We start from the raw sequence: 20,565 nt of genomic DNA on the forward strand, positions 1-20,565 counted from the left end.
AATTAACATCTTTAAATTAATTTGTGATTAATTGTCTGTTTAAAAAAATGTTCTCTACCTAATTACGTATTGTGCAGCTCTACACATAGTGCAGATTCCCTCCTGTAACCAAACGGACAAACAAACAAACAAAACAAAAACATAAACAAAAATAAATAAATATTCAAACATGTAAACAAACTTGAGTTTTAGTAGTATATAGATAGATACATATCTCTAATAGAAAATCAAAAGATAAACTTTTGGAATTTCTTTGCTCAGAATAAGAAATGAAGAAGCAGGAAAATATTTTGTAGCCTTTTATTGTACTAGAAATCATGTGACGGAAAGATGTGATGTTATAGTGATGAAACTGGTGATGAACCAAGGATAGACACGATATGTGTTACACGTGTCCATAAACACCTGTCGTGTTACGTGTGTTTATAGACACGTTATGTGTTACTTGTGTCCATAGACGAACTGAAAATTATATAGAAAATGTATACTTTTAACAGTACCCCCCCCCCCCCCGGAGAAAAAAAGTCTGGAAGAAACACTGACTCCAAAAGTGACCTCTTAAGTAAATAAATTATGTCTTCATCTCGTGACCAACCTTAATTAGAATCGACATGAGACTGGCGAGGGTGTTTATCATACCGATGCTTGTAGGATAGGGTCAAAATAAAAAAGATGTTCCCTTTCTCATTTTTACAAGCTTTTATTATTTAACTCACTTCCTCTGTCGTCAGTCGTCAGTCTGTCGTCAGTCTGTCTGTCTAGATCACGGGTTCCCAACCTGGGGGTCGCGACCCCCCTGGGGGTCGCGAAGGTCTTTCTGGGGGGTCGCCTACTGGTATTCTAAACCTTAGTAATTTGAAAACAAAACATAAATATTTAGAAGAATTTTCGAAATTCGGCTTCATTAACATCACTGGAAATGTAATAGAGAAGAAACAAAGCGCACTGTACAAAGTTGTTCTCAGTCACGAATCTATGAAATCTTCAAAACTAAAACGCCATTTGAGATGAGTCATTCGGAACACACCAAAAAAATATGGAGTTCTTTCGTCGGTAAGAAGCTAGTTGCAAACACCAGAGACTTGATTGAACAGGAAGTTTTCACCAGCATTAGTGCAATCATCAAATGAAGTCGCGATAGAAAAATTCCAAGCAAAAAAAAAAAAAAAACAATAGGAGAAAATCTCATCAAACGCTGCATGTACGTAAAGGTTAAATAACACATTGTTATCGAAATTAAGCTTTCACCATTGTTTGCTTTTCAAGTCGATAAATCAACAGACGTGAGTTCGTGTTCGCAGTTGCTGGTCTGTGTCTATATTCATGCGGATGATAGCAAAGAAGAGTTGCTCTTTTGTGAAGATAGCATGGAGAAAATAAATACCTTTTTTGAAACTGGATGATTAAAATGGGTTAGGACGGCTGTGGGGTTTTGTACGGATGGTGCGCCATCTATGTTTAGCTCAAAATCGGGCTTTCAGAAAACAGAAAAGATTTAGCTCCCTAACCACTGCCCTAACCAATCGACATCAAGAGTCCATTGCTAGTATAAGTCGTAAATTATATAAAATCTGGAGCCTTCAAAGAACTGAGCAAAAACATTAATTTAGATCACGAGGCTCTGCTCTTCTACACTACAATAAGCTGGCTGTCAAACGAAATGTTGTAAATTGTGTTTTTGAATTGAAATCTGAAATCAAATTGTTCTTGGAAGTGCAAAGGAAACAAGACTTTTGGGTATATTTAAAACGACATAGATTGGTTGGAGAGAGTATCATACCTAGCAGATGTGTTCGAACATCAAGATAAGCTTAACCTGAAGCTTCAGGGAAAATGAACGGATATTATAACTTTCCATGATAATCTCGGGGCATTTTTATCAAAGCTGCAAAATCGGTAAAAAAAATAAATCTTGGAAATATTGTAAATTTGAGAAAATCTGCGGTGTGGTAGATGAATCAGTGAGATAATTAAAATTTTGAAAAAAGAGATTTCTGGGCATCTTGAATCTCTTGAAAACGAACTGCATCGCTATTTCTCTGAGCATTACCCATTCTCTTCTTCCCTTAAAGTTGCCAGCATTCCCGATGAATTACAAGATGAATTCTTTGATTTGCAGAATGATTCCGAGTAAGATGAAAAACTGCCGACACAATTTTGGTGTAGTATTCACCATTCATACCCAAACGTAAAATTGATTGACTTTTCGAGAATATATTTTCAACACTATTCTTCGATTAAAAATAAAATTAAGATAATTATAATGACATAGGTTGGCGTTAACAAAAAAAAAATTAATTAAAAACTTAACCACGAAGGCTTTGTGAATAGTATGCAATTTTACTCATGCTATTAAAATAGTTCATATTGAAAGTCTACTAGACAATCTTATTTTAGTGCTTATTAATTTCCATACTAATTTCGGCTTTTTAATTCTATGGGGGTCGCAGGGCAATTACTGTTTATAAAAGGGGGTCGCCACTCGAAAAAGGCTGGGAACCACTGGTCTAGATCGAAACGTCCGTGTGAAATTGCAGGCACTTCTAACTAACAGATACGGTTCGTAGTTGGTACGTGGGTCAAGACATGAAGACAATACATCGTGACATTCAATTTGACTTAATTCAGACTTTACTTTGGTTTGAGTGTATCTAAAAACTAAAACAGTTTTACTGTTTCGTGTGTAATCTGATGTACAAAAACCATTAAATAATTATTGCTATATTTTAAGATCGTTTTGTAACTTGTACAATAAATAATTCGATGGCGGACGGAGAATCACAAACATGGTTTGTACATACACAGAAAAATATAGAAAATGTTGAACACCTTAATTAGATTTCACTCTCTTTCATCGTGTGGGGTTGATAACACAAAACAAAATCATGTAGCTAATTTTTATTTTCAGTTCAAATTTCAACATTTTAGAATAGACCGTTCAGAATTAGATACCCAACCACCCAGTAATGAGCCAAGTGAACTACCCCTCCGCCACCTGGCAGACAACTAATAAACGGGGATCCACTCAATAAACTACCCCCTCCCCCTTGACTTTAGCCCCCACCCCCTCCACTACCTTGCAGACCACTAATTAACGGGGATCCACTCAATAAATTACCCACGCCCCCTTGACACTGAGCCCCACCCACTGAACCACCAACTACCGTAAGTCCGTCTACTAAATAAACTTCCCACATCCCATGACATTGAGCCCTACCCGCTCAGCCACCTAGCACACCCCCCACCTGAGGCTCCACGCTAATTAACCCACCCAGCAGCCCATTGAGTAGTCCCCCCACGATGGGGACATCTCCCAAAGGACCCCCACCCGAGTCACCCCCCAGCCCCAGCAGTCCCGTCAGTAGCTTGCCCAGCCCCAGGATGTCGATCTGTATGCAAATCTCGAGCAAGCCGTCTCTCTTGTGACGTTCATACTCTGCAGACAAATAGAATTGCCATTTTTATTTCAAAAAATGTTATTACTAGCTGTTTATAATTTAAATAGTTTGCAAATGATGATTGTTTAAAATATAAATATCTTGCAAATGTAATAAAAAAATTGATCGCTAATGTAAAATAGTAACGTTTTATTACTCTTACTATTGGTGTAAAAATTTGTCGATTTTGTTTTTATGATGATTATTTTATTCTATTTTAAATTTAATATCGCAAAGATAAATCAATAAGTCAATGAACGAGCAGTATTGTAATTTTTTCCTTCAACTTAATGAAATATCTCCTTCCAACATGGCTCTGCGACTACAACTTAGGCTTGCTATTCTTTGTGAGGCGGTTGATTACAGAGTATTCTCCCCTAGATGGGTTGCTGGCCTAAGCTAGAGTCTCATTTTCCCGTGGGTCTGGAGCTGAACTCTTGACTTTCGGGTTAGAGCTTTGTCCACTATAACCCCCCCCCCCCCCCCACCTCCGCCACCACCACCACGGCGTTTTATTTGTTAACTCTAAAATCTTAGTGAAGCACTAAGAGAACGACAAACCGTTTTCATCTTTCTCGCCGTCCTGCTCATCCTCCCAACAGTTCTGCTCACAAACTTGCTCACACAGGTCCGGCCTCCGGTAGCCAAAACACGAGTCACAGTAGCCGCTGCTGCAGGGTAAACTGTTGAACCTTGACCTCACGTCCCTGATCAGATATATGTATATGTCATCTCATCTGGGCACCATAGGATACCAGCACGACTGACTAGTGTATTTTATATGTCATCTCATCTGGGCACTATAAGAAAGCAGCACATACCATCAGAAAGCTAGTGTATTGTTTCTATTGCAAATTTGAATTGCTATAAGCCTTATCATTTCAATTGTAAGCTGTTGACATTAAAAATGTTCTTTAATCGTGTCGGCCTACAGTGTTGTTTTTGTTGTTTTATTTTTTGTTTTTTTTTGTTGTTTTTTTTTTTTACATACATATTACACGTATTTTATTTTTTAATGCTTTTGATAAATAACAAAATTGGAAAAAGCCAAAAAGAAAAAAGAAAAACAAAAAGGTCGTTGAGTCATGTTTAATTAATTATCAATCAAAGTTTATCTTACATAAGTGAAACTTCAGTTTGGTATATGTCAAAGGAAAAGGCGCCTTAAAGACTTTAATTTTTCCTTAATAACAAAATGTGTTAAATAAGATGCCCACTGATGTAATGAAATTTTGAGTGATGATAAAAAATCCAACTGGTTGTGATTTCAGTTGTGTCAAACTCATTTTTCCATATGCAAGCAAGTTCAGTCACTCCGACTTGCCATTTGTGCCCGTCCATCCCACTAAATCTAAATGATTAAGTGCGCATATCTTGAGGTCATATTTCAATGTTGTTATCTCGATAAACTCGTGCGTGTGATGTTGGTCAGTTGTATTAAATAACATGTAGAAGAAGGCAAGTACTATTCTATGAAATTGTTTTAAACTACATGTAAGCTCATGAAAGCGACAGATATTAACAAAAAACCTTACGTGTCATTGGTCCAGTCAGTGCCATTAAAGTGCTCAGAGTTTTTCTCCAGTTCCCTCTCTGCCCTGATCAAACCTTCAGTGATGGCACGCTGTAGGAAACGGTTGAATGACTTTGGGTAGTTGGAGCGGACGAAATCTCCAGACGGTCTGCCGTCAACAGCCAGGAGTGTGACCACAGCCACAAGGATGGCTGGTACCAGCATCTGGTGATGGTAGGATGGTTGATTTAGTTAGATCTTTGGGTCAGCTACTGATGGTAGGATGGTTGATTTGTTTAGCTCTTTTGGTCAACTACTTATGGTAGGATGGTTGATTTGTTTAGCTCTTTTGGTCAACTACTGATGGTAGGATGGTTGATTTGGTTAGATCTTTTGGTCAACTACTGAATTTGTGACCAGCATCTAGTGATGGTAGGATGGTTGATTTGTTTAGATCTTTTGGTCAACAACTGAATTTGTGACCGCATCTAGTGATGGTAGGATGGTTGATTTGTTTAGATCTTTTGGTCAACTACTGAATTTGTGACCAGCATCTAGTGATGGTAGGATGGTTGATTTGTTTAGATCTTTTGGTCAACTACTGATGGTAGGATGGTTGATTTGGTTAGATCTTTTGGTCAACTACTGAATTTGTGACCAGCATCTAGTGATGGTAGGATGGTTGATTTGTTTAGATCTTTTGGTCAACTACTGAATTTGTGACCAGCATCTAGTGATGGTAGGATGGTTGATTTGTTTAGATCTTTTGGTCAACTACTGATGGTAGGATGGTTGATTTGGTTAGATCTTTTGGTCAACTACTGAATTTATGACCAGCATCTGGTGATGGTAGGATGGTTGATTTGGTTATCACTGAACTTTTACAGCCCGTATGGGCAACCTCTGAACTCATTTTATTTTTAAGTTAGTGACCACAACCACAAGGAGGGTTGGTACCAGCATCTAGTGATTGAAGTCGCCAGACATTGTCAGTTTATTTTTTGTATATGCAGCCGTTTATATTTTTAAATAAAATGCGAGAGAATATTATGACATGTGATTAGGTCACTAATTAAGTTAATTTGCTGGTGTTTGAGATTGTTCATTTTGTAATCAATGGCATGATTTTTTTTAATAACCCGATATTCTAACATGTTTTAAACATTTAAAAATTATAATAAAATTTCATAGAATATGTATCAGAATATTTTAATTGAATTAAAAATAATAATTGCTAACTTTTTTACAATTGAAATTTTAATAGAAGAAAAAAAAACTTACCACTTGACAACTCCTTAACTCCCTATTAAAACTTACAGTGATATTCTACGAGTCAGTATTTATGTGTCTCTGTCTCAGCCCAATAACAGCGGTATCGTCCGTTTACATCAGGACATGTTGGCTTCATATATGTCACTTTGACGACATATGGATGTATGTATAGATGGCAGATTTCTGTGGGCGGCTGTATTCTGTTACATCAATAGTTTCATCAAACTAGGCTCAGGGATTCTCGTAATATCTAAACTTCTAAACTCATAAAACTAGGCTCAGTGATTCTCATAATATCTAAACTTCTAACCTCATCAAACTAGGCTCAGGGATTCTCGTAATACCAAAACAGTAGAAGTATGTGTTTACTGGTGTAGTTGAATCAATGTAAAACATATGTGTACGTTGGTCAGCTCAGACGCCAAACAGATCGGGCTATCACTGATACTTATTCATGTTATTCTCCCCCCCCCCCCCATCACATCAACCTTTTTGGTGTTTGTTTTTTAACTGAATAAAGTGATGTTTAAATTATTTTAATAACTAATTTAATGTTTAAATAATTAAATAAAAAGGACAATTAGGTATTTTTGCATTGTCGTCCAAACCTATTCATCTTTATTAGAAGTAGGCCAAATTTGAGTTACGAAATGTGACCACAAACTCACAGCCAACCCTGAAGTTTATGAGAAAAATCTGATAATAATAGCCTGACATCCTTTATAATTAAAAAAAATTTTTAAAGGAACTAAAAGAAGCATTATTGTTTTTGAATATAAATCTTTAGTGAAAACTCGGGCGTTAAATGTTTTTGAAACGGTATTTTACTATCTGCAGCGCATACAATTACATTTGCGTTTTTGTAGTGAACTTAACCCATGGCAGTTAATCACAAGCCGACTCAAATAATTTTCTTGCTCGGGTCTTTAATGTAAACATGATTGTCGCGAATCACACCATCCGCACAAATAGTTCAGGCTGAACTTTAGGGTTAAACAAGGGATGCCCCGGATCATGTAACGTAATATGTTGTCAAGCTATTTATAGCCACGTTTCCCTTTTGATGTCACAGATCGTCGTGTTAATGAGAAGCATCTTGTCAGACAAATTAGACAGCAAGTTTTTTTTTTAATTGGGTCTTGTCTATCACGTGACCCGGTCATCATGTGACAGCTGATCAAGCTTCAACTTTGCCTAATTAACAATTAGGCTGTGTGGTTTTAATATCTGTAGTTATCTGACAGAAATATCCAAAGATACAACTCCTTGAGTTGAATGTATCTTATTTGGTATGAAACCCGACTTGAATATCTAGACTCTCAAAGATTGGCAACATTTGATGTGGAAAACCCCACTGATGTGTATTATTTGGCTTGTTTTATTTAATACGACAAATGTGTTCGTGGGAGATCATCTGATGCTATTTAAGTCTGAGATAAAGTTAATAACTTTTAGAGTAGGAGCTGATTGTATCAAATTACCTTTAGTGAATGTGGCCAATTGTATATAACATTGACAAAAATCTGGTAATTACCATGTTGGTTGGTGTGATCGATTATATAGATGAGATGAAGGCTGTCAGGATTTGATTTTCTGATGAGGTCGGCGTGGTCGGGTCAGTAAAGGTCATTCAAAACCGAAACGTCCCGAGCTCGAACCCCGGGCAGATGAGGCTCGATAACTGTGGGCCGACAATCCATCTAGGAGAGACAACTCCAAAATAATGAATAAAGTGCTGCCTTGTAGATTATTCTTTGGTGGGGAAAGGCTATGGAAGGAAATACAAATGAGAAGCAGGATGAAATCGGAATCAACAGCCTATATTGCGCATAAAATGTTGACACGTAATAAGTGGAACACTTAATTATTCTATTAAATGTTAGTTCATTTTTGTTTTGTTCAGTTATTGAACATTTTTATGTAGTATTGCCGTACAGTAGGGGGGCAAGTGTCGTGGGTGAACCTAAAAACTTCTAGGAAGGTAACAAGACATCCAGATCTTTGCTTGACTGAAACATAATTTGTCAAATTTTTCTTATCACTTAGGGTGACGCAAACGTTCACAGTGCACATAGGTCAAACGATTCGGTACCATGTCAAGGTAAATGATCTCAGTCAAATTATCCCAGACAAAATATCTCAAGACAAATTATCCCAGACAAAATATCTCAAGACAAATTATCCCAGACAAAATATCTCAAGACAAATTATCCCAGACAAAATATCTCAAGACAAATTATCCAAGACAAAATATCTCCAGACAAATTATCCAAGACAAAATATCGTAGTCAAGAAATGCCCGACTCAACATCCTGGACAAAATATCTCACAGTAAAAATAGATACAGTATTTATGATAATGCATAGTTTCGTCATTTTACATTAAAACAGCGTAATTATTTTTTTTTTCAAATGTAATTAGTGGTATCACATACCATGCCGAATAATATTCAATACTTATCCCAGCACCAAATATCTATGTATTGATGTATGACATCATTTCGTGTACCCAGTGTATTGTCCTTGCATGCCGGCAACTGATGTGTTCAATATTTATGTACCATATTCAAGAGCTTCTTTTAAAGCAATTCAAATACATTTTACCCAGTGTAAGATGAAGATGCACATACAGTGCATATGTTGCTCTCTGAACTTGATCTGTGACATATTATTGAACACTGCTCCGTAACAGTGAGTTGTATAGAGCTGCACTGAATACTTACAGATACATTCAATGTCTTGCTGAATTGTTTTCATGATTTTTATTCTAACGTCGACTAACTGGGATTCGTCCCTGTGGCCCAGCGACATATGGACCCCGTCATATAGGCTCCCGACAAATAGGCTCCCGTCATTTAGGCTACCGACAAATAGGCTCCCGTTATATAGGCTCACGACAAAAGGGCTCCAGTCAATAAGGCTCCTGACAAATAGGCTCCCGTCATTTTGGCTCCCGACATATAAGCTCCCGTCATTTAGTTTTTTCCACAAAACGGCCACCGTCATTACGACTCCCGATGAAGTGTAAGATGAAGATGCACATACAGTGCATATGTTGCTCTCTGAACTTGATCTGTGACATATTATTGAACACTGCTCCGTCACAGTGAGTTGTATAGAGCTGCACTGTATACTTACAGATACATTCAATGTCTTGCTGAATTGTTTTCATGATTTTTATTCTAACGTCGACTAACTGGGATTCGTCCCTGTGGCCCAGCCCACCTCTGTGTACAAACTAAAGTACATCGTCCATCTTTAGAGAGTCAAAGCAATAGCTGTACATAGATGTGTACACATGTATAAGTTCAAGTCATGTGAGTCGACCAGAATATATATATATAACACAGTATATATATATATATATATATATATATATATATATATATATATATATATATATATATATATATATATATATATATATATATATATATATAAACCACAGTAGCACATAAAACAGCTCACTATATTTTTACATGCGTGATGTTCTTTGAACAACATCTTTACAATTTGCACTGACTGCTGCAAAAAGATTAAACACAATAATAGACACACATGGGAGATAATTTAAAATTTAATCATAAAATATCACAAGCAACATTTGCAACATTTATAAAAAAGAAAATTCATCAAAACTATTTTTATATATTGTCATATTTTTTACATTCATAACACGTATCACATAATACAAATTGTTTTTAATGAGCTAATTAATGTTTATATCACATTGAGATATTTTAAGCTCACAATATATGTTTTGACTGATTGTCGATTTTAGACAATCTTGGACAAATGCACAGCCGTGTCATTAACAAATAATTATCAGACACGTTTTTAGCGTACCGGAACCATTTTATTAATGAAATGTGCAAATCATGTCTACTATATATATATATATATATATATATATATATATATATATATATATATATATATATATATATATATATATATATATATATATATATATATTGTATCTATTGCATATATAGAAAAGCCAGTTTTAAGTTAAATACTCCCACAACATATTGACATGTCTAGTTGTTTGTACATCATACATACTTAAGTACCACTTTAGTATTACTTCAGTACTACTTTAGTATTATTCAGTATTACTTTAGTAGTACTTCAGTATTACTTTAGTATTACTTCAGTATTACTTCAGTACTTCTTTAGTATTAATTAAGTACTACTTTAGTATTACTTGAGTACTACTGAAGTCGGTACTATGCAATCTTTCTGTAATGTCAATTATTGGAAATTATTTTAATTGTTGTAGGTGACAGCTACAGGCAAGAGATTCGTTACTGTCTAAAAGCAGATTCACTTCCGCCCACCCCCCCCCCCCCCAAATAGCGTCTAAAAGCACATTCACTCCACCACCACCATGCCCCCTCCCCCAAAAATAAAATAGCGTCTAAAACCACAATCCCGAAATCACGCGTCTAAAAGCAAGTATATTTCCCAAAACCTAGTATCTAAAAGCACATTTAATCCATCATATCCCGCGTCTAAAAGCAGAAGATTTCCCAAAATCCCGCGTCTAAAAGCACATTCACTCTCCAAAATCCTGCGTTTTAAAGCAAAAGATTTCCCAAAATCCCGCTTCAAAAAAAATTCTCGCCCGTAAACCGCTTCTTATGAGAGAAATTAATTATTTAAAACTGTATAATTTATCTAAAGCAATTTTTATGAATACCATTTTAATACCATTTTAGTCTAGTCTAAAACGCCTTCTAATTATGTGTACAGCATCACCCAGTTATAGTATTACCTATGACACCTTGTAAATTAGCCAATAACACCCTGTAAATTAGCCTAAAACATCCTGTAAATTAACCTATGACACCCTGTAAATTAGAATATGGCACCTTGTAGTGTAGCCTATGACACCCTTAAATTAGCTTATGACATCCTGTAAATTAGCCTATGGCACCCTGTAAATTAGCCAATGAACACCCTCTAAATTAGCTTATAACACCCTTAAATTAGCCTTTGACACCCTGTGAATAAGCTTATGACACCCTTAAATTAGCCTATGACACCTTGTAAATTAGCCTAAGCACCCTGTAAATTAGCCAAAGACGCCCTGTAAATTAGCCTATGACACCCTGTAAATTTATTTATTTTTACATTCCTAGTTTGTTATGTAGTTTTATGTTTACCAGTAAGAATGGAGGACCGAACTCATCTACCAAGGAAACTAAGTAATCCGCCGCTTGGTTTTTTGGTAGTTGTTGTGGTTTTAACAGAGGTAGTTGTGACAAACTTAGGTTTCATTGTTGTTGTGACTGTTCCCAATGTGTTGTCAGTCAAAAGTCCGGTTGAACCTCCAGTTAAAAGTCCGGTTGACCCTCCAGTTGAAAGTCCGGTTGACCCCCCAGTTAAAAGTCCAGTTAAGCCTCCAGTCGAAGTGTCAGTTGAACCTCCAGTTGAAAGTCCGGTTGACCCCCCAGTTAAAAGTCCAGTTAAGCCTCCAGTCAAAAGGTCAGTTGATCCTCCAGTCAAAAGTCCGGTTGACCCCCCAGTTAAAAGTCCAGTTACGCCTCCAGTCGAACGGTCAGTTGATCCTCCAGTCAAAATTCCGGTTGACCCCCCAGTTAAAAGTCCAGTTAAGCCTCCAGTCGAAGTGTCAGTTGACCCTCCAGTTGAAAGTCCGGTTGACCCTCCAGTTAAAAGTCCAGTTAAGCCTCCAGTGAAAAGGTCAGTTGACCCTCCAGTCAAAAGGTCAGTTGATCCTCCAGTCAAAAGTCCGTTTGACCCCCCAGTTAAAAGTCCAGTTAAGCCTCCAGTCGAAGTGTCAGTTGAACCTCCAGTTGAAAGTCCGGTTGACCCTCCAGTTAAAAGTCCGGTTGACCCTCCAGTTAAAAGTCCGGTTGATCCTCCAGTTAAAAGTCCGGTTGATCCTCCAGTTAAAAGTCCGGTTGATCCTCCAGTTGAAAGTCCGGTTGACCCTCCAGTCGAAGTGTCAGTTGACCCTCCAGTTAAAAGTCCGGTTGACCCTCCAGTCAAAAGGTCTGTTGGCCCTCCAGTTGAAAGTCCGGTTGACCCTCCAGTTAAAAGTCCGGTTGAACCTCCAGTTGAAAGTCCGGTTGACCCTCCAGTCGAAGTGTCAGTTGACCCTCCAGTCGAAAGGTCAGTTGATCCTCCAGTCAAAAGTCCGGTCGACCCCCCAGTTAAAAGTCCAGTTAAGCCTCCAGTCGAAGTGTCGGTTGACCCTCCAGTTGAAAGTCCGGTTGACCCTCCAGTTAAAAGTCCAGTTATGCCTCCAGTCAAAAGGTCAGTTGACCCTCCAGTCGAAGTGTCAGTTGATCCTCCAGTTAAAAGTCCGGTTGACCCCCCAGTTAAAAGTCCAGTTAAGCCTCCAGTCGAAGTGTCAGTTGACCCTCCAGTTGAAAGTCCGGTTGACCCTCCAGTTAAAAGTCCAGTTAAGCCTCCAGTCAAAAGGTCAGTTGACCCACCAGTCGAAAGGTCAGCTGATCCTCCAGTCAAAAGTCCGTTTGACCCCCCAGTTAAAAGTCCAGTTAAGCCTCCAGTCGAAGTGTCAGTTGATCCTCCAGTTAAAAGTCCGGTTGACCCCCCAGTTAAAAGTCCAGTTAAGCCTCCAGTCGAAGTGTCAGTTGACCCTCCAGTTGAAAGTCCGGTTGACCCTCCAGTTAAAAGTCCAGTTAAGCCTCCAGTCAAAAGGTCAGTTGACCCTCCAGTCGAAAGGTCAGCTGATCCTCCAGTCAAAAGTCCGTTTGACCCCCCAGTTAAAAGTCCAGTTAAACCTCCAGTCGAAGTGTCAGTTGAACCTCCAGTTGAAAGTCCGGTTGACCCCCCAGTTAAAAGTCCAGTTAAGCCTCCAGTCGAAGTGTCAGTTGACCCTCCAGTTAAAAGTCCGGTTGACCCTCCAGTTAAAAGTCCAGTTAAGCCTCCAGTCAAAAGGTCAGATGACCCTCCAGTCGAAAGGTCAGTTGATCCTCCAGTCAAAAGTCCGTTTGACCCCCCAGTTAAAAGTCCAGTTAAGCCTCCAGTCGAAGTGTCAGTTGAACCTCCAGTTGAAAGTCCGGTTGACCCTCCAGTTAAAAGTCCGGTTGACCCTCCAGTTAAAAGTCCGGTTGATCCTCCAGTTAAAAGTCCGGTTGATCCTCCAGTTAAAAGTCCGGTTGACCCTCCAGTTAAAAGTCCTGTTGACCCTCCAGTCAAAAGGTCAGTTGACCCTACAGTTGAAAGTCCGGTTGACCCTCCAGTCGAAAGGTCAGTCGATCCTCCAGTCAAAAGTCCGGTTGACCCTCCAGTCGAAGTGTCAGTTGACCCTCCAGTCGAAAGGTCAGTTGATCCTCCAGTCAAAAGTCCGGTCGACCCCCCAGTTAAAAGTCCAGTTAAGACTCCAGTCGAAGTGTCAGTTGACCCTCCAGTTGAAAGTCCGGTTGACCCTCCAGTTAAAAGTCCAGTTAAGCCTCCAGTCAAAAGGTCAGTTGACCCTCCAGTCGAAAGGTCAGCTGATCCTCCAGTCAAAAGTCCGTTTGACCCCCCAGTTAAAAGTCCAGTTAAGCCTCCAGTCGAATTGTCAGTTGATCCTCCAGTTGTAAGTCCGGTTGACCCTCCAGTTAAAAGTCCAGTTAAGCCTCCAGTCAAAAGGTCAGTTGACCCTCCAGTCGAAAGGTCAGTTGATCCTCCAGTCAAAAGTCCGTTTGACCCCCCAGTTAAAAGTCCAGTTAAGCCTCCAGTCGAAGTGTCAGTTGAACCTCCAGTTGAAAGTCCGGTTGACCCCCCAGTTAAAAGTCCAGTTAAGCCTCCAGTCGAAGTGTCAGTTGAACCTCCAGTTGAAAGTCCGGTTGACCCTCCAGTTAAAAGTCCAGTTAAGCCTCCAGTCAAAAGGTCAGTTGATCCTCCAGTCGAAAGGTCAGTTGATCCTCCAGTCAAAAGTCCGGTTAACCCTCCAGTTAAAAGTCCGGTTGAGCCTCCAGTTAAAAGTCCGGTTGATCCTCCAGTTGAAAGTCCGGTTGACCCTCCAGTTAAAATTCCGGTTGACCCTCCAGTCGAAAGGTCAGTTGAGCCTCCATTTAAAAATCCGGTTGACCCTCCAGTTAAAAGTCCGGTTGAGCCTGCAGTTAAAAGGTCAGTTGAGCCTCCTAGTAATCCCCCAAGAAGTCCTGCTGTACCGGTTGAACCGCTTCCAGCGCCGGTTAAACCATCAAGTAAACTCCCTGTTAAACCTCCTAACGTATCTCCAATTATGCTTCCATTAGAACCACCTATTGCTCCAGTTAAACCACCGGTTAAACTATCAAGTAAATTGCCTGTTAAACCTCCCGATGTATTGCCACCTATGGCTCCAGTTAAACCACCGGATAAACCATCAAGTAAATCCCCCGTTAAACCTCCTAATGTATCTTCTATTATGCTTCCATTAGAACCACCTATGGCTTCAGTTAAACCACCGGTTAAACCATCAAGTAAATTCCCTGTTAAATCTGCTGATGTATTGCCACCTATGGATCCAGTTAAACCACCGGTTAAACCATCAAGTAAATTCCCAGTTAAACCTCCTAACGTATCTCCTATTATGCTTCCATTAGAACCACCTATGGCTCCAGTTAAACCACTGGTTAAACCATCAAGTAAATTCCCTGTTAAATCTGCCGATATATCTCCATTTACGGCTCCAGTTAAACCACCGGTTAAACCATCAAGTAAATTCCCTGTTAAACCTGCTGATGTATTGCCACCTATGGATCCAGTTAAACCACCGGTTAAACCATCAAGTAAATTCCCAGTTAAACCTCCTAACGTATCTCCTATTATGCTTCCATTAGAACCACCTATGGCTCCAGTTAAACCACTGGTTAAACCATCAAGTAAATTCCCTGTTAAATCTGCCGATATATCTCCATTTACGGCTCCAGTTAAACCACCGGTTAAACCATCAAGTAAATTCCCTGTTAAACCTGCTGATGTATTGCCACCTATGGATCCAGTTAAACCACCGGTTAAACCATCAAGTAAATTCCCAGTTGAACCTCCTAACGTATCTCCTATTATGCTTCCATTAGAACCACCTATGGCTCCAGTTAAACCACTGGTTAAACCATCAAGTAAATTCCCTGTTAAACCTGCCGATGTATCTCCACCTATAGCTCCAGTTAAACCACCGGTTAAACCATTAGTTAATCCACCAAGATCTAAACCGCCTCCACCTAGCACACTACCCAACAAATCTTTCACTCCACCAAGCGTGCCATTTAAGCCGTTAGTTAATCCACCAAGGTCTAAACCACCTCCACCTAGCACACTGCCCAACAAATCTGTCGCTCCACCAAGCGTGCCATTTAAGCCTTTAGTTAATCCACCAACGTCTAAACCACCTCCACCTAGCACACTGCCCAACAAATCTGTCGCTCCACCAAGCGTGCCATTTAAGCCGTTAGTTAATCCACCAAGAGTTTGATCTAAACCACCTCCACCTAGCACACTGCCCAACAAATCTTTCACTCCACCAAGCGTGCCATTTAAGCCGTTAGTTAATCCACCAAGGTCTAAACCGTTTTCACCTAGCACACTGCCCAACAAATCTTGCACTCCACCAAGCGTGCCATTTAAGCCGTTAGTTAATCCACCAAGGTCTACACCACCTCCACCTAGCACACTATCCAACAAATCTTTCACTCCACCAAGCGTTCCATTTAAGCCGTTAGTTAATCCACCAAGTGTTTGATCTAAACCACCTCCACCTAGCACACTGCCCAACAAATCTTTCACTCCACCAAGCGTGCCATTTAAGCCGTTAGTTAATCCACCAAGGTCTAAACCACCTCCATCTAGCACACTGCCCAACAAATCTTTCACTCCACCAAGCGTGCCATTTAAGCCGTTAGTTAATCCACCAAGAGTTTGATCTAAACCACCTCCACCTAGCACACTGCCCAACAAATCTTGCACTCCACCAAGCGTGCCATTTAAGCCGTTAGTTAATCCACCAAGGTCTACACCACCTCCACCTAGCACACTATCCAACAAATCTTTCACTCCACCAAGCGTTCCATTTAAGCCGTTAGTTAATCCACCAAGAGTTTGATCTAAACCACCTCCACCTAGCACACTGCCCAACAAATCTTTCACTCCACCAAGCGTGCCATTTAAGCCGTTAGTTAATCCACCAAGGTCTAAACCGTTTTCACCTAGCACACTGCCCAACAAATCTTTCACTCCACCAAGCGTTCCATTTAAGCCGTTAGTTAATCCACCAAGAGTTTGATCTAAACCACCTCCACCTAGCACACTGCCCAACAAATCTTTCACTCCACCAAGCGTGCCATTTAAGCCGTTAGTTAATCCACCAAGATCTAAACCATCTCCATCTAGCACACTGCCCAACAAATCTGTCACTCCACCAAGCGTGCCATTTAAGCCGTTAGTTAATCCACCAAGGTCTAAACCACCTCCACCTAGCACACTGCCCAACAAATCTTTCACTCCACCAAGCGTGCCATTTAAGCCGTTAGTTAATCCACCAAGGTCTAAACCATCTCCACCTAGCACACTACCCAACAAATCTTTCACTCCACCAAGCGTGCCATTTAAGCCGTTAGTTAATCCACCAAGGTCTAAACCACCTCCACCTAGCACACTGCCCAACAAATCTTTCACTCCACCAAGCGTGCCATTTAAGCCGTTAGTTAATCCACCAAGGTCTAAACCATCTCCACCTAGCACACTACCCAACAAATCTTTCACTCCACCAAGCGTGCCATTTAAGCCGTTAGTTAATCCACCAAGGTCTAAACCACCTCCACCTAGCACACTGCCCAACAAATCTTTCACTCCACCAAGCGTGCCATTTAAGCCGTTAGTTAATCCACCAAGGTCTAAACCATCTCCACCTAGCACACTACCCAACAAATCTTTCACTCCACCAAGCGTGCCATTTAAGCCGTTAGTTAATCCACCAAGGTCTAAACCACCTCCACCTAGCACACTGCCCAACAAATCTTTCACTCCACCAAGCGTGCCATTTAAGCCGTTAGTTAATCCACCAAGTGTTTGGTCTAAACCACCTCCACCTAGCACACTATCCAGTAAATCTTTCACTCCACCAAGCGTGCCATTTAAGCCGTTAGTTAATCCACCAAGGTCTAAACCACCTCCACCTAGCACACTGCCCAACAAATCTTTCACTCCACCAAGCGTGCCATTTAAGCCGTTAGTTAATCCACCAAGTGTTTGGTCTAAACCACCTCCACCTAGCACACTATCCAGTAAATCTTTCACTCCACCAAGCGTGCCATTTAAGCCGTTAGTTAATCCACCAAGGTCTAAACCACCTCCACCTAGCACACTGCCCAACAAATCTTTCACTCCACCAAGCGTGCCATTTAAGCCGTTAGTTAATCCACCAAGGTCTAAACCACCTCCACCTAGCACACTGCCCAACAAATCTTTCACTCCACCAAGCGTGCCATTTAAGCCGTTAGTTAATCCACCAAGGTCTAAACCACCTCCACCTAGCACACTATCCAGTAAATCTTTCACTCCACCAAGCGTGCCATTTAAGCCGTTAGTTAATCCACCAAGTGTTTGATCTACACCCCCTCCACCTAGTACACTACCCAACAAATCTTTCACTCCACCCAGCGTCTTATCCGTCAAACTTCCCAGAGTTTTCCCTAAACCATCTGTTAAATTCCCGACGCCTGTCCCTAAAGAACCCACCACCCCCAACACACTTGGCACACTCCCCACCAACCCCCCTATATCACCTGTCACATCCCCTAACCCCAGCCCCCCTGTGAGCCCATCAATTAACCCGCCCATGGCCTGTGTTATTGTATCATTCAACAAACCATCCACCAAAGTTTTATCTACAAATCCAGTCACAACTGACACCCCACCTACCACACCCGTCTTCTCACATCCACTCTCTGGCTGCTGGTTCAGTACCAAACCACCTTGAGTGTCGGAACCAGCCTCGATCTGACTTTTGTTGGGCATCACCAATTTGTTGACGTCACCACTCATGCTATTTTTAGTTTGAGGAATCCCAGTGACTCCTGGTGGACAGTTTTTGATAACGCCAGCGGAGCATTTGGTTGGATTGTAGATGCATTTGGTCGTATTTTTCGGAGGACATTTTGTGATACCACCCATTGTACAATCGTCCACCTTTGCTACAGAATTACCGTTAACCACATTTAAGTTCTTGCAAATAAGTTTAAAAGCCATTGTCCATTGAAGAAGAAAATGATGGAACAAATCATTCAAATGAAGCATTAAATTATGGAAATATCCGCTTGTGGCTCCGTTAAAATTATGTATCAACATGTTGGCTATCCCGATCAGATCTCGATGCAGAATGTCGCCTAGAGTCTTGAAGTTCATGCGGAATTTGTTGTCGAAACTCTCATCAAACTTCCTGCTGAGTAAATCAAACAAGACATGTATATTTCTATCCCACTGATGTGAACTTGACGCTTCCAGTTGCTCGGTAATCAAGTTTGCCAAAATGTGAACGTTTTTGTACCATTGTACATTAATTGAGTTATCGATTTTATCGCCTAGTACATTGACTAGAACATGAACATTTTTGTTCCACTGCTCTATGAAAACGTTGTCGATTTGGTCGCTTAGAAAGCTGACTAAATCGTGAATATTTCTGTTCCAATGTTCGGTTAGGGTCGCATCTATTTTGTTGCTAAGTAAACCGACAATGTTGTTGCTGATCTCATACAAGCGCTGGCTGATTACATTGTCCACTTGTTCCCTGAAGTTTCCCGTCTCAGGTTCCTTGTCGTGCCGGGGAACGTTGACCATCATGTGACGTCTCTGCCAAGACAGGCCCAGAATTCTCTTGAGAAGGCCGACCACTCGTCTGACCACCACCACCGTCCTCACCCCTGGCACAAGGCGAAGCCGGCCGCTCACTAATTTAGCCAAGCCTGTGGGAGCTAAGTTTGTGTGAGCTAAGTTTATGTGAGCGAAGTGTGGCGGAGCTAAATTTAGATGAGCTAAGTTTGGCCAAGCTAGGCTAGGCGGAGCTAAGTTTAGATGAGCTAAGTTTTGTCGAGCAAACTGTGGCAGAGCTAAGTTCGGCCAAGTCAAGTTAGGCAGAGCTAAGGTTGGCCGAGCTAAGTGTGGCACAACTAAGTTTTGCTGAGCTAAATTTGCCCATGGTACATTGGGCGGATCTAAATTAGGCAGAGCTAAGTGTGGCTGAGCAAATTTTAGCTCAGCCAAGTTTTGCAGGGCTAAGTTATGCCGTGCTAGGTTGGATTGAACTACGTTCGGCTGAGCTAAGATCGAATAGACCTTGTATGAGTCAGCTAAGTTTGATGGAGCTAAGCTTGGTTGTGCCAGGTTTAACTGAGCTAAGTTTAACCTAACTAGGTTTGGCTGACCTAAAATTGTCTGTGCAAAGGTTGGCAAAGATAAGTTTCTCTGAGCTAAAATTACTTGGCCTAAATTTGGCTGAGCTAAGAATCCGTGAGCTAAATTCGGCTGAGCTAAGATAGTGTGAGCTCCGTTTGCCTTGAGCTGCAGTCCTCTGAACGATGACTGTGTGTTCCATGGACCTCCTAGAGTGAACACCTTCCTCCTGATGCCCGGGAACGCCACAAAGTTGACGTCTGGACGATGGCCAAAGCTTTTGACCATGACGATTTTCGGGAGACCGTATCTTAGAACCATTGGTCTCGCTTCTCTAGGTGTCAAACCTAAAACATAGTTGAAGAAAATGTTCTAAATAGTTTCTGTTTTATTTCGCCTACTCACTGTTTTTAGAAGCAATGCTATCAGCGCCAAACATTTGTTTTAGCACATAAACATTTGCTACTAGCACCTAAACATTTGCAAAAAGCACCTAAACATTTGCGGCTAGCACCTAAACATTTGATAATAGCACGTAAACATTTGCTACTAGGGGGTCGGCGTGGTCGAGTCGGTAAAGTCTCGAGTTCAAACCCTCGGGCAGATGAGGCTCGTTAGCTGGGGACAGCTACTTTTCTAGGAGAGAACTCCAAAATTAAACAACTGCTGCCTTGTAGTTTGTTCTAGGTTGGACAAAGGCTATGGAAGCAAATCCAAAAAGAAAAGCAGGCTGAAATCGGAGTCAATGGCCTCAATGGCGCATAACCAGTTGACACGTAACGCTTAATTGTGTTGAAGGCGGGGTCGAGTCGGCAAAAAGCTCATGGTTGATAAATTCTAACAAATTCTCGAGTTCAAAACCCACTGGCAGATAAATCTCGATCCCCTTCAACACTAATAATTAGGAACGAAGAAGAAGAAGAAGAATTTGCTACTAGCACTTACAACTTTGCTATTAGCACATAAACATCTTAAATCGTCTTGACCAAAGCTAGGC

General features: G+C 40.6%; 2 protein-coding genes across 3 annotated transcripts; one reads left to right on the forward strand and one right to left on the reverse strand.

Moving 5' to 3' along the window:
* Nucleotides 1-2,883: 2,883 nt before the first annotated feature.
* Nucleotides 2,884-6,363, reverse strand: LOC131936534 (uncharacterized). 2 transcript variants are annotated; one of them, XM_059293566.1, is made up of 4 exons: nt 6,232-6,363; nt 4,973-5,175; nt 3,999-4,144; nt 2,884-3,436 (listed from the first exon to the last, which is right to left on the reverse strand). In XM_059293566.1, the coding sequence occupies exons 2-4, from the start codon at nt 5,173-5,175 to the stop codon at nt 3,222-3,224; spliced, it is 564 nt and encodes a 187-aa protein (XP_059149549.1). In that variant the 5' UTR covers nt 6,232-6,363; the 3' UTR covers nt 2,884-3,221. The 2 variants fall into 2 exon arrangements, with proteins under 2 accessions (XP_059149549.1, XP_059149550.1); XM_059293567.1 differs by having other exon boundaries at nt 6,268-6,356.
* A 5,034-nt stretch (nt 6,364-11,397) lies between these two features.
* On the forward strand, nt 11,398-15,657 carry LOC131936523 (mucin-2-like). Its single transcript, XM_059293550.1, has one exon. The coding sequence runs from the start codon at nt 11,398-11,400 to the stop codon at nt 15,655-15,657; it is 4,260 nt and encodes a 1,419-aa protein (XP_059149533.1).
* The last annotated feature ends 4,908 nt before the right edge of the window (nt 15,658-20,565 follow it).

The sequence above is a fragment of the Physella acuta genome, unplaced genomic scaffold (genome assembly GCF_028476545.2).
Source record: "Physella acuta isolate Inbredline_101_S28 unplaced genomic scaffold, ASM2847654v3 ptg000179l, whole genome shotgun sequence".
NCBI classification, from domain to species: Eukaryota; Metazoa; Mollusca; class Gastropoda; family Physidae; genus Physella; species Physella acuta.

Coding starts and splice junctions, on each gene's coding strand:
- LOC131936523 (XM_059293550.1), top strand. CDS start 11,398: ATGGAGGACCGAACTCATCTACCAAGGAAACTAAGTAATCCGCCGCTT.
- LOC131936534 (XM_059293566.1), bottom strand. CDS start 5,175: ATGCTGGTACCAGCCATCCTTGTGGCTGTGGTCACACTCCTGGCTGTT. Junction 4,145..4,972: donor ACTGACTGGACCAATGACAC/GTAAGGTTTTTT, acceptor ATATCTGATCAG/GGACGTGAGGTCAAGGTTCA. Junction 3,437..3,998: donor CGGCGAGAAAGATGAAAACG/GTTTGTCGTTCT, acceptor ATTTGTCTGCAG/AGTATGAACGTCACAAGAGA.